General features: G+C 41.4%; 1 protein-coding gene across 36 annotated transcripts in view; it reads left to right on the top strand.

Moving 5' to 3' along the window:
- CACNA1C (calcium voltage-gated channel subunit alpha1 C) overlaps positions 1-24,028 on the top strand; it is a 452,642-nt gene that overhangs the window by 330,830 nt on the left and 97,784 nt on the right. For all 36 annotated transcript variants that reach the window (XM_072923847.1, XM_072923859.1, XM_072923850.1 and 33 more), the window contains 4 exons: positions 7,144-7,234; positions 16,268-16,294; positions 18,629-18,789; positions 19,596-19,821. In XM_072923847.1, the coding sequence (XP_072779948.1) occupies positions 7,144-7,234; positions 16,268-16,294; positions 18,629-18,789; positions 19,596-19,821 (505 nt within the window). The remainder of the gene's footprint in view (positions 1-7,143; positions 7,235-16,267; positions 16,295-18,628; positions 18,790-19,595; positions 19,822-24,028) is intronic.

Below are 24,028 nucleotides of genomic sequence, written 5' to 3'. Positions count from 1 at the left end.
TGCCCACATATAATTTTGTGGGGTTGTTTCAGGAGCATTTGATGGCACTGCTGCCTGTCCTATTTCCTCTGCTAAAAATCATAAAGAATGAGAGAGAAAACTTGTAGAACTCTTACAAACGGGCTGTTGTGATTTTTTGCAAAATGCTGTTGAAAGAGTCATAGATCCTCAGCAGTTTTGCCTTTCCTTCATTTTGTCTGTCCATCCTTGAATTGCTTCAGAATTCTGTGGGGAACCAGAGAGGTTGCTAAAAAGTATTATACAGGCACAGAAAAACTATAAACCATGTCCTGGCAAATAAATGCCTTGCTCTTTGGCACCTTAGTTGTTGCTCCTAGCACAGCAAATGATGGAAGTCATTTATCAGACAAGAAAATCGGTTTAGGAGGTCATAGGAGGATCCAGATTCAGGAGAGAGACATCTTTCAAGGTGTGTTCTGGTAGCACCTCTGTCACCCTGTGACCCAGCCAATCTGTCCTCCAGCCACGGGGAATGTGAGAGTTACTTGCATTGCCCCAGCAGGCAGATTCTCTGCATGTCATGGGCTCCTACAGCAGACTCAGGGGTTTGCTCAGCAGCACAAGCAGTTACCAGGGACACTGCCCCTCTTGCCCTTTTCAGCAGAGAGTTAGACTCCTTTCTGCAAAGTCTACTTTTGGGTGAGTCCCATGCCCCATGCTTGTGAGATATTTTGAGATACCATGGATTATACAAAGAAAAGCTTTGTCCTTCAGGCAGGAAATGTAAAGAGATTTTAAGTTCTTCCTTTCAAATCTGGACCAGAATATATGTGGCACTGGTAGACTGTCACTTGGCAGGGCCAGCAGTTTGACTGTGCCTGTTACTTGGTCCTTTGTGCACATGCATTCCACTCACTGGCTGTAATGAATTTATAGAATGCAGCATATTACTGTCAATATTGCTATGAAAAAAAAGGGAAATGGCAGCTATTCAAACAGGCTGGGGAGTTTGTTACAGTAAAATAAGTCCCAGGAAGATTAATTAGTAGCAAGGTAATGCATTTATAGGTGTGCAGTAATCTGCATGTGGTAATGACAGATCTGTTAATCACAGGCTTGCACAATTAATACATTTCACTCTCTCTCCTCTTCCCCCTCTGTAAGGTACAAATTTATGTAGCCCATAGCTATATCACCTCAACATGTGTATGGTCATATGGTGACCCTCTGGGAGGAGAGAAGGATCAGTTAAAACAAGCCTTTATAAATAAAATATATACTTTGCAATTTATATTGTAAAACAGATTATCTATGAATGAAACATTTGTTAAAATACTCCATCTCAGTACTGGCAATGTTCCTACTTTGTGCTGCTCCATTCAGTAAAGCAGAGTTAGACTTCATCAGCCTCTGTGGTGCAGTCCAGTGCCCAGCCTGGGCTTGGTGTCATCACAGGTCCTGTCACTACGCAGTGGCTGTGTGCCTTTCATGGATAGAAAGATGTTTTTACCAAAAGCTTTTTCTTGTTTGACTGAAGTGGATGCAACTGACAATTACTTTATGCCTCTTTATTGCTATCCTTGTGTTCTGTGGCTGACCTTGCATGAGAGTGTGAACCCAGCTTTTTCTCCTTGCAATTGTATTCATCTGGGCATAATCCAAAATCAGGCTATGAAAAGTGTATATGTTAAATGTGTTTAATGTAATATAGTGTATAATACTGTCCAGTATTGGTCTCTGGGCCATTAGGAAATACTTTTCCAAGTATGTTCACAATTTTTCTGGGTATTTTTTACTGTGCTAGATTTATTGACACGTTGTCTAAGTTTGGGAGGCATGCAACCTCCAAGATCCCACACATAGTTCAAGTTCCCTTTCTTCTTCTCCTGTAAAAGCTTTTCTGTCACAAAGTTCCTTTTCAAAGCAGAAAACACCAAAGAATTCCCCAGTCACACCTACTATATTTTCCTGACAAAATCAGGACATCCATCGAAAACTAATGCCTTACCTCTGCAATTTACCTTCTGGATGCTGCTTGCATTTAAGAGCATAGCCACTGATTGTTCCCAAGGCACTGCATGCATGAAACAGAGTGAAAGCTGTATCTTATTTAAATTAATGAATAAGATGAATGACTGCAGCATTTTCAAAACAGGCAGAAGAGGAAAGCTAGGCAATATTCACATATTAATTAAAATGAGAGCTCACCACCAAAAAAACACGAGTCAATTGATATTCTGTCCATAGACTCATTCATGAAATGATGGGCATGCAAGGCACCAGTGGAAGCAGGGTTTTACCAGAGACAAAGTCATTCACTTGATACATGTACTGTTAAAGGAAGCAGCTTGGGTATTGCAATTTATTCTTGTTGTGCTCAATGGGAAGAGAAATCTTAAAACCAGCTGGAGAATTCACAGGACTACTTTGCTCTTTAGGTTTGCATTATAGTTGTGCAGAGTCCCACTTGGGAGACATTAGCATAAGTAATAACTATAGTAATTAGCACTCACTGTGATGTGTGTCATCTTCACCTCTCAGAGAGGCTGGCAGGGCAACTGCAGAATTACACCCCCCTGGCAGAGAAACTCAACAGGTATGTAGAAAAGCTTGGTCATATGGCCAAAAAGTGAAATGATGTGCAAGTGGCTTCAGGTCTCTCTGACCTCAAGTGCCAGTGTGGGCAAAAGGGGTTATTTACACCCATATTTTTCAAAGTAATTCATTATCAGTAGATTTTGGCATATTGGAGAAATTAGAGTCTGAGTGAGTATATATTAAAAGTCAGTCAAATGTATTGTTGGCTTTTTTTAAATCTGAAAACCAATTGCAAAGCTCTTTCACTATGAATACTGCTGGATAGTCACACTGTTTCAGGTCAAGTACCTAACCCAAGGATGTAAATGTCTTCTTTAACCAGTCCATACAACTGTGGGACACAGCAGCATGGCATTCAGAAAACCTGTGGTTCCTATCTGCCTCTGTAGCCTAACTCAAACAGCTAAATCAGAGAGGGGAAATCAGACAGTGTGAATAGCCTCCAATATATCCAGTTGTATAGTTAATGCCCAGATCTGCAAAGTCATGTAGTAACATGTCCCATTTAAATCTGTGAACAGTTTGTTTTGTCTGTGTTTCTGGAACTGGGCACCTTTTGGCCAAGCATGATTGACTCTGAGTCTTACAATGTCACAGTATTAAAGTGAGATTCAGCAAGAAGTGTGACAGCATTATATAATCCATGGAAATAAATCTGAATATTAAAATTACTTCCACTGCCAAGATGACAAGAATTTCATAAATGCAAGATGCAACAGTGGAAATTATTTTTCTGAACTGTGAAGCAAATATTGTTCTCCAAGTGTGTGAAGGAAAAATCATCCTCAGGACAGCACAGTGCCAGCTTTCTGTTTCTGTGGTTGGCTGTCTTTTGGCAACCTGCCATCCAATAATTCATTGCATGCCCATGGGGCATTTCATCGAGGGAGGGACATATGTTAGTGCAAGAGTAGAGCTGGTATCAGTGCTTGATGGCAGTGACATGGAACAGAGGCTCTCAAAGGGTCTTGCACATCTGTCTAGTCAGTCACAGACTGCAGACTCTACTCTTATTTTTCTCTATCTTTTTAAGTCTCAGAGCTAGAATTAACATAACACAAAGTATTTTTTCAGGTTTGTCTTTAAGGAAGTTGCTATATAGCTTTTTTTGCTGCTTTAACTGCTGAAGGAATGCTGTGTAAGTGATGTGAAATTGGAGTTTAGGCAGTCCAGGAGAATAAGTCTATGTTCAGTGATAAGCCACACTGTGGTAAGATGTAAGAAGTGCAAAGGAACTGGAGAGAGAATATCAAACCTATTGGTCCTTATGATTTTCACTCTGTTGAAACCATGAGATACTTGCCTGCCTTTAGAAAGTTGTTTTGCTTCACTTTAAAAAAATTGCCATCTATGCTACCTAGAGAATATGTAACTAATGGGAGATTTCATCAACTCCAGTGGGTTATGGATACCCATAAATCTAAAACAAGGAGATTCCCATGTAAGCCACCATGATTTGTATCAGCCTTTGCATATTTTTTGCCTTTGTCTCAACTCCCAAAATTACAGGGAGGAAATGGCCATTGAGACAGCATTGTCTGTATGCCATGGTCCTAAACACAACTCTGGTCTGGACTTGAGCCCACCATTTGGAAAAACATCTCTTCCTGATTAAAACATTCCTGCGGTGGATTTACCACCAGCATTCTTGGTACATGGTTCCAGTAATTAATTACCCGGACTGCAAAAAATGCCTGCCTTGTTTCCAGACTGGAGCCAGGGTGTGGGCACAGGGTCTGGCTTCTCTGAGAACTGAGTCAGATAAGAAAGCCATCTGGGCTGTACTTGGTCTACTTCCTCTCATATTCAGCTCCAGTTTATGCACAACTCTTCTGCAGCACCTTTATTTTCTGGTTTTGTTAACTGGCGTGAATGAACCTCGCAGCACTGCACACCTGATTGTCCCCTGGCAATGCAGGTGGTGTGAGGTGCCAGGTAAAGTGATTGTGCTTCTGAAAGCATATGACATAGGGGAACTCAGCCCTAGTGTCCCCTCTGTCCTGACCTTTATCCTCTAGACCATCATTCCTCTAATACTTCATACCATCCTAATTCTTTTGATTGTCCTTAACATTTTCTGTTGGTACAGTGTAATGAGCTCCTGTGAGGTGGTGCCAGCAAAGTGATCCTTGGGGTCTCTTCAGCCCAAGTACCACTGCACCTGCACCTCTCACTTTACTGAAGTTTGACTTGCTGCAGCAGTAAGGTCAGGGAAGTACAGGGCACACTCTAAGATGTCTCTGGAATATGACCCATAAACTTAAATTCATTAAGTTCACGTTCTCAAGAGCCAGATATAAAAAAGAGCAGAAAGCAAGTGAGAGTTATGGTCTAACAATCTGTTAGTGATATTTCATGCCTCTATATACCTTTGTTTTGCATTTTGCAATTTTAACTCACATAATGAAGTTTTCAGACAGAAGTGGATATCAGGTGTAAGCTGAGTTCCTTGTTTTTTTCTTTTGCCTGTCACTGGCTGCATGTTCTCTGTTGATGTCTTGTTCCTGGTACTTGACACTGACCATCTTGTCTGTGAAAGGAAGCCCTCCAGCTGGTTTGCCTGATGAGAAGAAAGGAAAGTTTGCTTGGTTTAGTCACTCCACAGAAAGCCATGGTAATGTTCCACTGTGCTCTGTGTTCACACTGCATGTGTTTGTGTGTCCGTATATCTCTGTGCAGACTGGTTATAAATCAGATTTGTGTTCTCCTGCATGTCAGTGCCTGGCTTTGTCTGTTGCTTGTGCAGTGCCCTCTTCATGCACTCAGGATAACAAGCTGCTCTGCAAAGTGATCTTGTGCTAATGTCTACAGAATATTTTCTTTTTGCAAACAAGCTCAAATATGTCTTGAAAGTGTTTTACCTCACCTTCCAAACTGACTTGTGAAATATCAGCATTTTGGTTTTATTCCTGCAGGGCTTACTCTGGACAAAAAAATATTTCATTATGAATGTTGATTTTTTTCTCATACCTTACTTGACTGTTTCATGTATATCAGAACATGAATTTAATTTATTCCTTTATTTTTCTTTCCAAATGGACAAGAGTATTAAAACATCTGTCTTCATAAAGGAGCAGGCACCATTAGAGTACAATACTTCATAGTTCTGTCAAAAATGCTAGAGAGTCTGAGTCTGAGTCCTAATAACACAGTACAAGAATTTTAGATTTCCCAGTAAGTGTGTTGGAGATAAGTGAATTGTTGTGATGGGATGAAGGAAAGATGGCTCATTTTGAGGGACGTTTCTACCATAATGCTTTCAAAGAAATAACCCAGAAAATTTTTGAAAGGGTCTTCTGAGGTCTTTTTAGCCCCTGAAAGAAGACCATGGCCCCATGAGCGTCTGCCCAATTGAAATGCAGAACCTATTTCTTCTACATTGGCTCATTTTGCACCAGTCACCCACAAATAGACATATTATTGAGTTACATATTTCTGCAGGCTGTTAGAAATCTCTCCAACAGCTAACAGCACATACCTCATCTGAGGTATGTGTGCAACAGCTAATGCAGGTCATGTTCTGAAGTTCTGCCAGGCTCCTGGGAGATCTGTTTTATTCCTCCATCATTCAGTCTTAAGTACAATTTTTTCTCTTTTTTTGTGTATTCCAAAAGGGGTGAAGAGGGAACAGGACACATATTGGATCCTATCCATTTTCCTACCTTTAAAATTATGTGTAAAGTGTGATTGGAGCTTATGCAGGAGCTGTGAGAAACAGAGAAAATTAAAATTATGTGGGTTGGAGGGATTTTTTTTGGTCTGTAGAAGCAAATAAAATCTTAAGGTTTGACAACAACTAAAACCAGGTTCTTGAATCTAGATGAGAGTGGTTCACACCTAAGGTTGCTTTCATTTGATGTTTGTTCCACGGTACTTCTGTAAAAGCCTAGAAAGTTCTGTCCAGTTCTTAGCTGTGAGAGTCAATATAAAGCTGCACCAAAATCCATATTCATTGACTCCTTTGTTGGAGATGTCTGAGTGGGGCAGAGAGTCTGAATTTCTCTCATATACCTCTAGGTCCAGTTTCTAGGTGTAAGGTTGAACCACATTTATGGTTAGTAAATGACAGATGAGCCATCAGTATTCTTCATTTGGTATTTGCTGTCAGGCTAACAGAAGATGTTTATCTGCATGCATCTCAATCCTGGTACCTTTTATTTGCATTCTAATCATTGCACAGAAGATTGGGGAGGGCAGTGAGGTGGATGGGCTGTTGCAGGTAAAGAGGGAATTTTTTTTAATGTTCAGCGGAATCAAACAAAAGCTTCTTGTTGGGTTTGTCAAGTTTTAAACTTTCCAGTGGTTCTCATTCATAAAATTTCTGTAAATTGACTATGAAAGAAGGAGAGCAGCTGCTTCTTCCCTTTTCTTTAGCATTTGAGTAACTTGTATGTTCCTGAAGTCTACCTGCCCAACCTGCTCTGTACAGGGAGGCACTAGACTTGCTCAGCAAATCGTGTAATCCTCAGGAGCTGCAGCTGAGGGTCTTTTCATGAAGCCAGTTCCTTCAGTCATGCCCTCATTGCGAGATGTGCCAGGTTCTAATGGGCATCCCTCTCTTTTTCTTCCCTTTGACTCTTGCAGTGAGCATGCCCACCAGCGAGACCGAGTCCGTGAACACCGACAACGTCCCCGGAGCGGATATGGAAGGCGAGAACTGCGGCGCAAGGCTGGCGTGAGTACCCGCACTCAGATCTTGTGTCAGCGGCTGGGGGAGGAAGCCAGGCAAGTGTCTGGCTTTTCAAGATGGACAAAACCCACAGGGAGTGAAAGAAGAGTCTTAAAAAGATCTATTGATCCAGGTTCTTATCTTAATTGCAATGTAAACTCACTCTGGACATTGGTGAAGAACGTCTTGTTTTACATAAATGTAAATAAGGGACAGAGTGTCCAGGATAAACAGATCTGGTTTTGTATGATATCTAAAAGAGAAACTAGTCGATAACAGTGTTCTTATTTTAAAATTCCTCATTGGTGATAGACTTTCACAACCAGTATATGTAAACCGAAGAGTGGAAATTACTGGTCCATTTTAATTTTTCTAATGATTCTTGTACAGTGTTTTGTTATAGAAATACATTGAGGGTAACTCCCATCCTGCAGACCGAATTACACCCTTTAAATGCTGAACAGAGTACTGTAGTGACAAGGAAATACAACAATTAGGAGGGATTAATGCCTCCGTGAAATCACACCACTGTAATAAGTGGAGATGCTCAAGAATGCTCAAGAATATGTGAGGTAGCAGTTAAGAAATGCCATAATATGGCAAAATATAATAATATTTTTAGCCTCACAGAGAGCAATTATAGGCAAGAGAAGTCCTTTATTCCCTTTTTCATTATTCAAACAAGAATGGACTTTATACTGTGGGGCAATACGTTATTCCCTCCAAATTTCCTTGACACGTGACCTAAACATATCAGTGCTATAGCTTGTATCATGCTGGAGTATTTTGAGGCTCTGTCCTATCATGGGAGCTACCTTGAGCCCTTGGATGTTGCTTGAATGGGCCAGATAGGATCCATCCTAGGGTGATGAGGGAGCTGGCAGAAGAACTCTCCAAGCCACTCTCCATCATTTATCTTCAGTCCTGGATCACCAGGGAGGTCCCAGATGACTGGAACCTGGACAAAGTGACACCCATCCCTAAAAAGCTGAAAGGAGGATCCAGGAAACTACAGGCTGGGGACAGAGTGGCTGGACAGTGGCCAGGCAGGAAGAGACCTGGGGGTGTGACTGAGCCAGCAGTGTGCCCTGGTGGCCAAGAAGGCCAATGGCTCCTGGCCTGGAGCAGGAATGGTGTGGCCAGCAGGACCAGGGCAGTGATTCTTCCCCTGTACTTGGCACTGCTGAGGCTGCACCTCGAGTGCTTGCCCAGTCCTGGGCCCCTCAGTTTGGGAGGGATGTTGAGGTGCTGGAGCGAGTCCAGAGAAAGGCAGCAAGGCTGGTGAGGGGTCTGGAACACAAGTTCCAGACAGGGAGCAGCTGAGGGGGCTGGGAGTGTTCAGCCCGGAGAGGAGGAGGCTCAGGGGACACCTTGTCACTCCACAAGTACCTGAAAGGAGGGAGTAGCCAGGTGGTGGTCAGGCTCTTCTCCAAGGCAACAGCAGCAGGACAGGATGACACAGCCTTAAGCTGTGCCAGGGGAGGTTTAGTCTGGACATTGGGAAGAAGTTCTTCACAAAAAGGGTGACTGGACATTGGAATGGGCTGCCCAGGGAGCTGGTGGAGTCACTGTCCCTGGAGGTGTTTCAGTGAAGACTGGATGTGGCACTCAGTGCCATGGTCTGTCTGAGTGACAAGGCCATAGGTTGGACTTGATAATCTCAATATAAAAATTGATAATCTCAAAATAATTTTTTCTGTGATCTACCTTAAAAGATGTGGTATGTGGAATATATTGTAATTTCAATCTCTGCTTTCCTTTAAGAGTCAGTCAGTGATTTACAAGACCTCAGAGAAATTATTTGTGATCACTTTCTTCCACCTGCCTGCTGTTGGGAACCTGCTGAGTCTTTTAGTTTAGATTATGAACCCTATCCTGCAGGAACCAGGCTGGGGCAGGTGTAGCCCTTTCTTTGGCACCCCACCAAGTTGCTTGTGCTCTTGGCACTGTACAGGAAACATCAGCTGGAGACACTCTGGAGAAGAACCCCTTTATTCTGCAGCTATGGCTCACAGCATGGGTCAGGTTGGAAGGAACCACCCTGGCTCATCTGATCCAGAGTGGCAGCCAAAGCTGACCCACACCTTCACATCTCCAACAAGGCCTTCCCTGTTTGTCAGTATGAGGTGGAGCAGCACATCATTCCCTGTGGGAACCTCCACAGCCTGTGTCAGAAAGTTGTCATCGTTGCTTTCCAGAAGCCTCCTGGACTGGTTGTGCTTTGCTGTGCTGCTTCTTCAGAATATGTCAGAGTAGTACTGCCCTTCATAGGCATGGACACAGTGCCAAAAGGAATGGCAGAAGTTGCTCTAAGGTTTCATGTATTTTTAATATTACAGCTTGCATTCATTTAATGTTCTTAATCCCAAAGGATCCTAAAGCACTTTATGAACTGTAAATGCAGGGATTGTTTTCACAGCATTAGAGTTCAGCCACCTTCAGGGTAAAATGTGACAGGTGTTTAAAAACAACAGGCACAAGTGTTTAAGGGGTTGTATGAGGGATAACTTGTTTTGCGCTGAAACTGCATTGGGAATTTTGGCAACCAGAACATAATTATCTTAGCTGGAATATGGCCAGGAGGGCTGAAGTTAAACCCAACTCTAAATGTAATCATGGCTTAGATTGGAGTTTACTTAAAATAGCCCAGCATGCTCATGGGAGAATGGCAGTACCCTGATTTGGCATTAAGAGAAGGGATGGCTAAGTCCAATATATTTTAGGGGAAAAGACAGGAAAACTACAGGAAAACAGAGTTTTATTTCTTCTTCTCATGTTTTGAATGTTAAAACAGGGCCCAAAGTTTCAGCAGAGCAGGACATGTAAGATTCAGAGAGATAAACCATTTCCTTGCCAGTTTTCACTTCATCTGGGAATGGGTGATGTATAGTAGGTAAATTGAAATCTGTTATTGAGAAGGGTTTTTTTTAGTCCTTACCAAGGACAGTTGAGAATCCTCAAGGCCTCCCTCAGATTGCTTTTCATCTTTAAGAGATGGATAGGCTCCTTCCTCCATAAAATGAATGTCTATATCACTGATTATGAAATTCTGGAGTGAGATGCAAATTTTGCCTATGCTACCTGTTTTTGTAAAATGTTTGTTTCAAACTTGTGGATCTGCAAATTCCTTAGTTATGGGCCAATTCAGACCTGCCTCTGATTCTGAGGCTTAGAATCCTTTCTGGTTTCTTTATTACTGTATCAAACACTTAGGCAGACAAAGAAAACAGCTATCATTGTTTCAAGAAGTATTAAGTACTCTTCTTTTTACTGAGTTCTCATTCAAACCCCCCATAGGTCAATATTCCTTCTGGAATGTATAAAATGTAAGCAAGGATTTCTTTGACTGAGTGTGTTTTTTTATTGGAACCTAAGAATCAGAATTTGGCCCAGTGTTCAAGAACGCTGAAAATTCATATGGGAAGTCAGTTGAACTTTTAAAAAAAGTTCCTTATCAAGCACTGGATTTGAGTACTATCATTAATAATATACTAGCATGTAGTCATGTCATCCTGATTTGCTGTAGTTGAAGATTAGACCTGGATTTTTGAGCAGTCACCTACTCTCTGCTAGCCAAGATTTTGGTTCGATTGTTGAGTTTCACCTATTGCAGATGAATCTCAGTGTTTTTACCAGCATTCTAAACTCACCCCAAGGCTATGAGTCCCCACTGCTTTGCTATAAGCACACTCTTTCCCAGTGGGGAGAGGCTGCTCTGGGCAGGCTGCAACCAGACATGAGTGAAGCAACATGGGGCTTTCAAGTCAAAGGCAATATATTTCTTTATTTATTGACATCAGGCTGCCTTGGGCGTTTAACCACCCCAGCACCACCACTACATTTATAGGCTGAGCTTCCTATCAAAATGAACTCGTGATAAAAGGAAAAAGATGCCCAGGAGACAGAAAGAAAATGTCTTTTTCATTGAAGGCAACTTAGAATTACTCACTATTCTTTCTGTTCTTTTAAAATCTGTAGAGCTTTGAAAGGCTGGGTCTGTGACTGACAGAAAGATGTGCTTGAGAAGCCAGGCTCAAATGTGCCTTTTGGAAAAGGAGATATTCTCTGACAGCCTTTCTCAACTCCACAGAGACATATGCTATGTGAGATCAGGAGAATACCTCTCAAACACAAAATATTGCCTACTGATCAATTGTCTCAAAGAAGCTTTTGTTGCTCTAGTATCCATACTATAGAAACTGCCTCCATCAACTGTCCTGTCTGGAGTAATGCCAGCCTTCAAACCAGCAGGAATTTCAGGAGGAATCTAAGAATTTTAGAACTAATCTAAGAATTTTAGAATGATAACAAAACAAAAACCAACCAATTTAATTCATAATGATTTCTGGTGTAATTCTGCTGGCAATGGGAGTGCCGTGGCAGAGCACGGTTCATTTCCTAAGGAAGTGCACTTTATCAGGCATCTGAATTTGAAAATTGTTTTGCAGGCTTCCACAGGACATTAAAAAGCATCCCACAACTTCCACAGTATATTATTCTTGTCATGGTATTGCCTTGTAATGGGCTGACATCTGCCCTGCAGTAGGAGCACAACAGCTTTTATCGTCAAGGACAGCATTTGGGAGAGGAACTTATCTTATTTTGATGTGTCACAGCTCTCATAACCTGTTGTCTCAGGGTACAAAGAAACACGTTTCCTCTGCAGCAGGCAGCAGTGGGACAAACCCAGACCCAGGAGCAGTGGGGTTCTGGTTACAGGATATTCTTACACCCAGAGCTTCCCAAAAGCAAGTAATTTCCCTGAGCCTCTGGGGTTACTGCTGTGCAGGACTCAGATTCCTGAGGACAGGCTATTGCTCATGATCAGGAGTAATCTGTTCTGTGCAGGGTGTCAGCATATATAATCTTCCAATACAAACAGAACGTTAATTTTCTAATGCAACCATACAGATCTGGAGTGCCACAATAGAGCTTGCTTTTATACATATGCATTAGCTTAAAAAAAGACCTTTGTGGAAGCTAATGCTCCATAGAGCCTCAATAGAAAAGTGAAGCACTTGAGCTCAAAGGGAAAGAGAGCTTAAAATTATCTGCTTTCATTGAAACAATAACCCACTTGGCATTTTCGCCTTAGCCAGGATTTCCATACATACAGGGGACAGTTCAGTTGCTTTTCCACCAAAGACAGTTCAAACAATAAAATAGGATAAACAAAAATGAACAACCTACACTGGCTTTCCAACTGAAAACCGTGTGTCCCAAAAGTTTTACGAGCAATGGGAGGTTTCCCTGGCAGCTGAACAGTCAGTGATTTTTTTGCCTTGGTGTTTTTTTTTGCATGGAAATTAATTCCTGTGCAGTTCTTGCAACAATCAGCGTAGGAGACAGTGGTAAAGGTAAAAGTTTTCTTGCAGGTTTGCTGTAGTTGTCACTGGTTTTCACCTTATGAGGAGATGGACTCCTTGTGATGTGATGGAACCAAAGTTCCCATCACATCAGGAGCCATGGGAAGAAAAGCCTGAAACCACTGCTGACTTCAGCAGGAAAACTCACAGGATCAGCCTTATGTGTCAGACTCAGATACTGCTCTTCAACTTATTACGAGCAAGGTGCTTTTAGTATTCACAGCCAGCTCTAGGTGTGTGTCTAAAGGACAGTAACATGCCCTTATGGAAGTGGAATTTTCTTCCTGCTTCAGATTCTGTGACATGCCTTTCCTGTCACTTGCCACAGGGAGAGCAGGATTATTTACTGAATGCTGAAATGCTGGCCTGTTTTCCCAGCCTCTAAGAAAGCCTGTTGAATAGCAAACCAACTCAAGTTTGACAGATCCAATTTTTTTAAGGCTATTCTGTAGATTCTTATTACACTGTCCTTACCAGTTACTGCACAAATGCACCACATTGCACCAAAGCAGAATCCATGTCACACCAGGACTGCCTTCTCACAGTAATAAAATATGTAAGATATGGCCAGAGAAGCTCTTTGGATGTTCTCCAAAGTTGTATATAACCTAGAAACTTAGTAAAGTCCCTTTCTGGGAAGCTGCTTTTCTGACAACTTTTCCTGGTATCCAAAGGCTTTTAGGAGTCCTTGTGAAGATAAGGTTGCCTCTAAGTTGGGATCATACAATATGAAAGTAGTTGTGACCAGAGAGTTAGATAACGGTCATGTTTAATAATGTCCAAACCCAGAAAACAACTGTAATGTGGCCTTTGTGTCATGCTTAGTGACATACAAGATTTTTCCAAAATTGGAATGTTGTGTGAATGCTGGAATTGTCTGTTATGTGTACAATTCCACAGAGCCCTCAATCCCTGTTACACAAAACTGTCACATCCTTCAGAAACACCTTCTCTGGTGTCCTCCATGAACAGGGAAATGAAGACTTTATCTCTCAGAATGTGGGATATCTCATTACATTTGAGTTATGCTGATTATCCAGAGTTTATGTGGATAAAAACCTGTAGATTTCACCATCTTATCTGTGTGTTGTACATAACAATGTAAGGTTAGAGGAGTTCTAGAGAATTTCAAAGACAGCTAGTCAAACAGAGATCTCATTTTTGTGTTTGTTTTTCTAAAAGACAAGCTGAGTTACATGGTTCCTGTGATAAAAGCACTGTGTAGTGGTCTGAAGTGGTTTTCATTAGGCTCCTATACCATAATTTCAAACAAGAGCATCTCAAGCCATTCCTGAGTTGGACACAATTGGAGTCACCTTCTTTCTCCCAACAACATAAAACTCCCAGGACACCAGAGATGCAAGAGATCCACGTTTAAACTCAGCAGAGAATCTGGTCCACTCTGAACCCATTAAGTGCCAGCTTGGAGTGTTACAGACACTGTGGCAAGGCCCTATTTCCAAACTATTCGACAGCCCCTAGTGATGCCATAAAAGCATTTTTTATGTGACACTGGTAACCCAAGTTCTGAAAAAAAAAATTAATCCTTAGAGTAATTTGAAAAACATGTTTCAGATTCATGCATAATGTTTTCAGAAACATTTATTATACAGTTTATTTCCAAAATTCCATTTTGCTCTCTGATTCTACCTCTAAATATAAATCTAATCCTCCTTCCTTGTCCTCTTCCATATATATAGCACACCCACATGTGATAAAGCCTTCTGCCACAGCAGTAAGGCAAGGTGGAGGGAGGGGGATGAAGGCTCTAGGTAACCTGTGGGAGCACTGAATGCACTTGGCTGCTGTTCATAATGCTCCAAAGACATAATTATCCCATGCATGATGAGTACTACACCTGCTGCATCTCTTTTGCTTAAATAAATAAAAGATTCCAGTGCTGCCTCACTGAGAAACCATTAACCAGAGAGGTCACCAAGGATTTCACACTCCCTGTCCATCCCCTTCCATCTCTCTCTCTTGCTGTCATGCTCTCACTCTCTCTCCCCCTCTGTCCCTGCCAAACTATTCCTATCAAAATCCTCACCACCTCCTTTCCAGTGCTCAGCTTTCTGCTTCGTTGTGATTTTTACATCTTTGCACTTCCCTTCTTTGAGCCCTCTTTCCTTTTGCCTGTAAATCTGCTCCATTACAGTTTGTAGGTAGTGATCCTCAAGCCAGAATTCTCAGTGAGAAGTAGGAATAGCTTTAACATTAAGGATGCGTTTTGTAGGTGCTTCTCTTGGCATCCTTGTTAGAGCTCCCTGCAGTATAATTTAGTATTCTGATCTGTCAGCACATTATTTCTTCTTTCTCAAGAGTCTTGCACGTGTCTGTAACCTCACTGCTGCCCAGTGTGTGCCCTAGACAAGCTGCCTGTGACACAGCAGGAATGATGTATTTGGGTATTTGGTGCAAAGGCCTTTTTCTTTTTTTGGCTCAGCCCATCTGCTGGTGAAAAGTTCCCCTGACTAAAACCTCTTCCAGATAAGGAACCTGACCTATCACTGATTACTTGTCAGTAACTGATGTCCTCAAGCAGGGACAGGACCATTGTGAAGGCTGCTACAATAAGAAGAGTTAGATGCTCAGAGAATTACATTCTCCCATCTCTACTAACAGGGAATCCAATTTTAGGGCAGTGCAGTAAGACCTCTGCTGACTGCTGTCAACAATGACCCACTTTCCTGTCATAGAGGGTACCTTAAGGAATGTTTCAACCCAGCAGAAATACTTTTTTCCACAGTCATTCCCCAGAGTTTCACTTCTGCTGCTATTGGTGGTAGATTTTGCAGCTCTACAAGTCACCTCTGACTCACAGCATTGCATCCACATACATTTATTTATCTCTGTGCACCATTATGGATTCACCAAAAGACAGCCAAAGTGTTCAAAGGCCTTACAGGACATGTGTCAAGCACACTAAGGTAGTGGTTTAAAAACTGGGGCTTATTTCTAGCTTTGTCTGTGACTTCTGATAAAAGATTAATGAGATTATGTAGGTGAATAAATCCAAATGCATGGAATTAGATATTTAAACACATATATAGTGGGAATATGGCCAAATTTTTGGGAATGCTTAATTCTCAAAATTTCATTGATAGCAACAGAATCTATTATTGTACAGACTCATTTGAATGCAAACTGATTTACATAAATAACCAAGACCAAATAAGTGTGTGTAACTAAGTTTGAAAATATTTGCCTTGCATTGTTTTACCTTCAGTTACAGAAAAAAGCATTATTTTCACAATTATTGTTTCATAATATGTGTATACACAGTGAAGTGATAAGTGATGTATGAAAGCAACAAGACTGTCTGTATAAAGTCATACATTTTTTACTATAAGAAAAAAAATGGTGACAAAAAAAATTAATACTTGAGAAATAAATTTGGTAGCAGTTGTAGAGTTCACTGATATCTATCAATGGTAAAATGCCACCATGGCATGACTTCTGCTTCATGAGTCACACCAAAACACAAGATTTGGTTATTGGGGAATTCTAGCTATACCCAGTGCCCACACTGACTTACAACAGATGCAAGGGGAAAACAGCATGGATTAAAAAAATGCATTGAGCTTAATTTTGTTTCTTTCTATTGTTATTTTCACAAAAGCCTGGGAGGTGTGGGACAGCTTCAGAGACTCTAATGGCAATTCTTTTCTTTCAGGCATCGGATCTCAAAATCAAAATTTAGGTAAGTAAAACTGACTTTTGCTTTTCCTTCTTTCTACCTTTTTTGCTTTTTTCTGAAGTTGTTTACACCAGCATTGCTGGGATGCAGTGGTGATTCTAGGAGATCCTGCTAAATATGTCAGATTTTACTCATAATTTTTTTCTTAGTTTCACACTGAAATAAGGCACAGGGACTACTGACTGCTGAAGTACCTATCTATGCTACCTTTGTATCTCAAACCATAAAATACAAAATCAGAAATAAAAACCCAGTTCAATCACATAATTATACTACATCTGTCAACTTCAGCCCTGCCTGCTCAAGGCTGTCCTTGTTGAACTTCTCAGCTTTGCTCGATTGTAAAGATTTCAGCTGATGAAGTTGGCATCTTACTTGTGATATTCTCCCATTCAGCCTGGGACATGGGGAGCTTCTCTGGTGGTGTTTGGTTTTCTGTTGACTTAGAGCTTTTGGAAAAATTAATCAGTCCTAACATGGCTATTTCTGGGGTTTCACTGGAGAGGCTGACTGAACTCATGGAACTTGGTTGTTAAGGTCCATTTCCACTGCTTTGGTAGGATCTCAGCTGCCTCCATAACCCTGAATTCAAAGTCAGGTTTATAAAATACTAAATCAGTTTTCAGAATAAATGGAGCAAGTGTGTTGTCACTGCAGGCCCCCAGCTGGGGAATAATTAGCATTGACTCCATGATTGCAGAAGGCTGATCAATTGCTTTATTATATCATCTTATACTATATTACACTACACTTATTAAGAAACTACACTTATTAAGAAACTCAGTAACCCTTACAGGCAATCTGATCCAGTATTGATCTAATTGGTCAATCAACCCAAACACCATCCATTGCCCAATTAAGAAATCACCCTTTGGTAAACAAATCTCCATGACACATTCCACATGGGCACAACAACAGGTGCAACAAGTGGAGATAAGAATTGTTTCTCATTCTTTTCTCTGACTTTACCACAGCCTTTCCTGGGAAAATACCTGGGAAAGTCTGTGCCTGCTCTCTGCAGCCAGAGAGCTGCTGCCACAGTGTGTAACTGAGTCCTTCTGCTTACCTAAGGAGCAATGAGTAATCTCAATTTTGGAAGCACATATGTGACATCCCCATATAAAGAACGTGGGTTTAAGCACAGAAAACACCATACATTGTCCTGTGCACACACATTTGTGCAAAATATGCACAAAAGCATGTGAGATTGCACATAGTTTAATGGCAACATTGATGTCTAAGTGTGGTGCCCACTTTGGAAGTTGGGAAGATTATTTCTTGTCCCAAATCCACTGCAAAACACACAATGTATCTGTTTGTGATAGACTAGGTGCCTTTGTAAATTGGATAGGTAAAACACCCTAGATTTGGCTACCTGTTAAAATGTTGTTGCAAGATCCTTGTTCACGTTGTGTTTACATGGTCTGGCTTTAGTTCCTGTAGATGAGAACCCTGATCTCAAGCATGGCTATAGTTTGCCACTGAAAATTATACAAAGGGCAAGAGTAGCCAAGAAAAGTTCTTTCTTCTGTAACATCGTGTATGTCTGTGTCACTTCAGACACACACACATATGTATGTAGTATCTATATAAAACTATTAGATTTATTATACCGTGGCAAGTGTTGCCTAGAAACTGGTTGCTATGCAAGTTAAATTCTGAAGAGTAGGAGGTGTGTAATTAGCTTTAAATATCATCTGTGGTTAGTAATTACCCTGAGAAATCAGTGACACAAGGGGATGTGTTCATGGAAGGCAAACTTTAAAAACTCTCTTGATTAGCAAATGGTACCCTTAGTTCCAGGCATGAAGGTGAGATGTTGAAGTCCCCTCAGTTTTGGGATTTTTTCAGAACTAGCCCTTGTATTTGGCTTACTCCCGAATGTTGCTGAATGCTGGAAACGTTCTTTGGATTTTATTTGACCTCACATCTCCAAAGACTTAATCCTTCAGCTCCATGTGATAGAGAATCTATTGACTGTCCTGAGGCTGGGAAAGGTGCCGTTGCAGGTCACAGGAATCAAGTACAAGGAGAATATTAATTTTTGTGCCAACTGAGCTAAAAAATCCCTTGAGGTTTCTGCAGTGCATGTCCTATTCAGATTAAGGGGTTGCTTGAAGCTCTTGAAAATTGTTTAGGACAAACTTTATTCCTATAGCTATAGGAAGGATGTTCTCAAGTGTCGACTCAGATGAGAGAGTGTTTCTCAGGGTGAATTTAAGTTACTCCCTACCATTCTTGAACAATAAATCAAGACTAGAGTCTCCCTTAACAGAGGGCTGCAATAGCCTAAAGATCCCTCTCTGAAAAGAACTTCCCCTTCTTCAATTTTTCAAGTCGCTACTGGCGCCGATGGAATCGATTCTGCAGAAGGAAGTGCCGTGCTGCTGTCAAGTCCAATGTTTTCTATTGGCTGGTGATCTTCCTCGTGTTTCTCAACACTCTCACCATTGCCTCTGAGCACTACAACCAGCCAGACTGGCTCACAGAGGTCCAAGGTGAGGAGGAGCTGCTGGTCCTGTTCATTATGGGAGGGGTCAAAAAAGGGAGCTGAGAGGAGAGCTGATGCATTAAACCACGCAATGTAAAAGGAGCATGCACAGCTCCAAGCACTCCTGTGTCTGTGGAGGGTAGTAAAGAATACAATAAACTTATCTGCCTGTGGTGGGAGAAGCTATAAAAAAGATGTAAAAACCTCCTTTCCAGGCCAAAGCAGTGTTCCATTGGGTGTAAGTGAAATGAGAAGCTTATGCTAATTTTAAATAAATATTTGCAGCAACCGGATTCCCAATTTATGGATAGCTACTGGGAACCCCACATTGTCCAAGGTTTCCCCTGAAATGGCATTTATAATAAATTCTAATTATCAGGGAAGTGATGAAGAGTGATCTGTAATGTTCTTCTGTCTGCAGAACAACTGAATTCTCTCTGGAGGTGAGAGCAGCTGAAAAGGCTTAATTAAGCAACAGTAGGTAGCACAGCAGCTCTTCTATTCCCACTCTCCTCTGCAGATGACGGGAGTGAAGGCAGGTTGTGCATGGGAAGGCGTGTCCCTGCCATTGGAGGTTGTGTAATACATTGCAGCTGTATGTGCAGTACATGAGAACTGCTGTAACCCTCTTGCTAAAACATTTCTGTGAATGAGATGCCCACGCTTTTCGAGTTAATTCTTTGACCCAAGCTCTACGAAGTTAACTTTTCAGGCTGATCCTTAAAATCCTTTCTTAGCAGCAAGGGCCGATGATCAGTTGTGATGATCTTTTGACTAAGTTTCCTTAATCTGTTTCTTTTTGCTTTTCATGAGACACTGCCAATAAGGTGCTGCTAGCTCTTTTCACGGCAGAGATGTTGCTGAAGATGTACAGCCTCGGTCTCCAGGCCTACTTTGTGTCCCTGTTCAACCGCTTTGACTGTTTCATTGTGTGTGGAGGCATCCTGGAAACCATCCTGGTGGAGACGAAGATCATGTCACCACTGGGCATTTCGGTTTTGAGATGTGTGAGACTCCTAAGAATATTTAAAATCACAAGGTACTTTATTGCTTCTTTGGGGCTGGAGGAGGGCGCTGCTCAGTGCACAATATATATGGGTACAAGTCATTCAAATCCCTGTTTACTTTCACTTTTTCTACCACTAATTAGGTAGTGAGAGTGCTACAATGCTAGATTACCAGTCCTCATCTTCTGAAGTCTGTAACAGGATGGGGAGGGCTGTGCAGGCTGGACATCCATCCCCAGTGTGAGGGGTGAGGAGTCTGGCACAGGCAGCTGGAGACACCCAATACCACGTAAAGTGTTAAACTGAAATCTGGAATAATGTGAACTGACCTCAGGCTCTTACAGTTCTCTGCAAAAGAGAAAGAAAACCAAACCAGCAGATAGCCTTGTGACCTCCTCTGACGCTTTTTGATGACAGAGAGGAGCCTGAAAGGCTTTGAGCCAAAGTAGCATTTGACTAAGGAGCCCATGCCAGCTTCAGTAGGCTCAACACTGACCTGAGTGGGAGATTGTGTCAATACCAGCAGCTACAGGCAAAGGATGTTGCCAGCTATTCCCCTTCCAAGGAGTCTATCACAAACCAGCAACTTTATGAAGAAACCAGACTTTTTCCATCTTCCAAAATCTCCTCTTTTCCATTCTTTCCCCTCTCCCTCTGCATAAAGGCACAGTAATATCTATTAAACAGTCATTCCTTGCTGAGCCAGGTACCTCCAAAACACCAGCTTGGTTTGGCAGGGCTTTTTCGTCTTGAGGGCAGTTTGTAGGAGAGATCATCTCCAAACTTACCCAGAGCTCTTGCAACAAATTTATCCAAGCACTTGCCCCAAACAGCACAAAGTCTGCCTATTCCCATGTGGGCACCAGCCAGCACCTCACAAAAAACTTCACTGAGGTTGTGAAAGAGTTCTTATTCTGCCTGCTCAGCCATGAAAATGTCCCTACAATTCATGTAACACACACACACCCCCTCCCAAGAGGAAATTTCTGACAAATTTAGAGATAGAAAACACAGCACATGAGAAAAACAAGTCCAAAGCTGAGAGGCAGAAAAAACAACAGACTTGGAACTGTGCATCATACAAGATTTGCCCTTAAAGCTTCCGGGGCTCAGATCTCTGGCAGGATGGATGGATCTCAGGGTCAGATGGCAGAGACAGAAAATTGGTTCACAGTCTCAGAGAGAGAGGCCAAAACAAACCTACAACTCTTTCAAAACGGGGGGAAAAGTGGTCTGTTTGCATGTGTGATCATAGAAGAGGGGAAAACCCTCCAGAGGGGAAGGTTCCCTCCCAGAGAGAGGAAACAAGAGTTTCCAGCAAGAAAGGCATCTTTGCTCTTTCAGAAATAGTGGGGATCTCTGGTGTGGGGATTGTTTTTCCTGGATCTGTCCATGAGCAAGTCCCAGGCCTGGTTTCTGAGGAAAGCAGTAGCTGTTTCAGGCACTGGGTAATCAGATACACCCAGGGCAACATACCAATAGCTATAAAAGCATGAGCTTCAACATAGCATCCTGGAGAGGTCATTGTTTTTTCAAGACATGTCTCCATTCCTACATGAAATATATAAGCTAGCTAAGGGAATTCTCTAACAGAAAGGCAAACACTGAGAGAATATCATTAATGCTTTAAAAAGCCTGAGCTGGTGGAGTACTCACATAGTCCTAAAGCTTCTGGCAGAAATGTGATGATGGAACCAATCAGCAGTAGGGGTGGTTACATTTGCCTTCACACTGCAGCACAATTAAAATACAATTTTTCCTGGAAGAATTGTTACCTGGAATATGTCTCCTGCAATCTGTGCATGGGTCTGTGTGTAAAGCACAGAGCTAAGGAAGAGCTCATGATGCATAATGTATTAACCAGATCTTTCTTTCTTTCTATCTTTCTTTCTTTCTTTTCTTTCTTTCTTTTCTTTCTTTCTTTCTTTCTTTCTTTCTTTCTTTCTTTCTTTCTTTCTTTCTTTCTTTCTTTCTTTCTTTCTTTCTTTCTTTCTTTCTTTCTTTCTTTCTTTCTTTCTTTCTTTCTTTCTTTCTTTCTTTCTTTCTTCCTTTCTTCCTTTCTTCCTTTCTTCCTTTCTTCCTTTCTTCCTTTCTTTCCTTTCTTCCTTTCTTTCCTTTCTTTCCTTTCTTTCCTTTCTTTCCTTTCTTTCCTTTCTTTCCTTCTTTTCTTTCTCTCTTTTCTTTCTTTCTTTTCTTTCTTTCCTGTTCCAAAAATATTGACAAGTAGGCTGCAGTAGTTTCAAATTTATATGTTTTGTAATTATTCATAATTTTCTTCATAATTCTTCACTCTGTGGGTGAAGTTCACCCTCATGTGGAAGACCCTAACACGAGCCTCCTAAGCAGTATTTTAGGCTCACTCATGCCTTACTGCAGGACAGAATACTTCGGCATTAAAGCCAAACTTTTACCTTCTCCAGTAAATTACACATTTTTCTATTGTTCGCTCGGCTCTAAATACAATGAGGATTTATTAATGACACTATCAGCACTGGTGCAATACCCAATCTGAGTACAATGATAATTCAGGAAGATACAACACCGGACAGCTGGGAGGGGCAGGAGGAATCATAGAGTCATGTTTTATATCAAGCATACATCCATGAGCATATGGGGACATACAGTGGAAGTGAGAATAGTGATAATCTAGAATATTAAAAATGTACAAAGCAGGACAGTTACTCTGGTAAGACTATATCAGAAGTTAGACCATTCTTCATATATTTGCATCGATTTTCCATTGTAAATACCATACACAAACAAATTCTGGGTCATCAAGATGATACAATTCTACAAGAAACACAAATATAGCTCCATAATAGAATAGGAACAAATAAAGATACCGTCAGATGAACAATGCATCATTTTAGAAACATCTTTTAGACTTTCAAGACCAAACATTTCTTCCAAAATTATAAATACATTAGACAAGCAGACAATGTAATCTGTTTTATTCTCCATAATTTTTAAAGTGCTGTGCAGAACATCTCACTTTGTTATGAGAAGACAGATTGTTTTTTCATTATAAATAATCTTTTACTGCTTTATATGTATTATAGTCCTTTGTATTTAAAAAATAAATCATATAATTTGTGACAGCATACAGAAATGTGATGTTTTATACCTAGTCCTGCCACTAGGTAAGTCACTGTTATTTGTAGGGAGGAGAGATGGGGTGCCCTATTTTTTGTACTTTCTGTCAAAAATCACTGTCAAAGTGGTTTTATATTGGATGAGCAGGGTGGGAAGTTTTCCAATAATGAGTCTGCCAGCTGTTGCTGCTGCTTTAAGCCCTGCATCTGTGATTGCCAGAGATGTGATCATAAAGCTATAGGGGAAGGCAATGGAGAGAGAGGGGAGGGAAGAGAGTGGAACAGGTTAAGCTCTAATCCAGTTCTGCAATTGGTTGTGGTGTGAGGTGTTGAACAAACAACTTGACTTCTCTGCATCATTCCTGCTTTGAAACAGGGATCACAGTCACGTCCTGCTCACCTGGGGCTTTACAGATCCTCGTTCACTGGCACCCTCAAGGGCCTGGGATCTGCAGTGGGGGCTGTTCAGAAGCACACCCATTTCCCCATAAATCTGAGGCAGCAGCACTGTTTTCTCTCATACTTCCCACTAAAAGCTGCCTGGTCCAAGCCCTCCTATTCCATCCAGCATCCAGTGCTGATTTTTCCTTTGTAGTAAGGTGATAACCAGAGAGGATGAAGTAGCGAGACCCTTCTTTGTCTGGGCTTCAACCATTGCTGACATGAAATCTTTGTGTTTCACTGAGTAATCCCAGATCTCACTTTGAGATCTGGGATTTCCTTTTTCTCCTTTTCTTTTTTTCCCTGATTGGTTTATTTACTTTTCTAGTGGTGCTATATTTCTAGTTAGCAGTAGTACACAGATAAAACAGCACTGATCTTACCACCAGGCCATCTCAGTTAATTGCTTGAAGCTTGATACTTATATAAGAATCTGAATGCCAGGTATTGAGCTATTTGTAAGAAATGCAGAGCTGATAGAAGTCTACACAGTTGTGAGCTGATATAGCAAGGCCTTTAAGCTTAAACTGAGTCACTGGGACTGTTCACATGTGTAACAGCTTCACTGCTTCTTAAGGGCACTGCTAGGAAGACCTAGAAAATGTGTCCTGGCTGACATTGGAGGACTTGGAGACATTCTGGAGCCCATCAACCTCTGCTTTAAGGATGCTGAATTCATTTGACTTTCATCAGAATGAATTTTTCC

Source organism: Taeniopygia guttata, chromosome 1A (genome assembly GCF_048771995.1).
Source record: "Taeniopygia guttata chromosome 1A, bTaeGut7.mat, whole genome shotgun sequence".
Lineage (NCBI taxonomy): Eukaryota > Metazoa > Chordata > Aves > Passeriformes > Estrildidae > Taeniopygia > Taeniopygia guttata.
The sequence above is the reverse complement of the archived record's forward strand: the minus strand, read 5'-3'. Positions and strand labels throughout refer to the sequence as shown.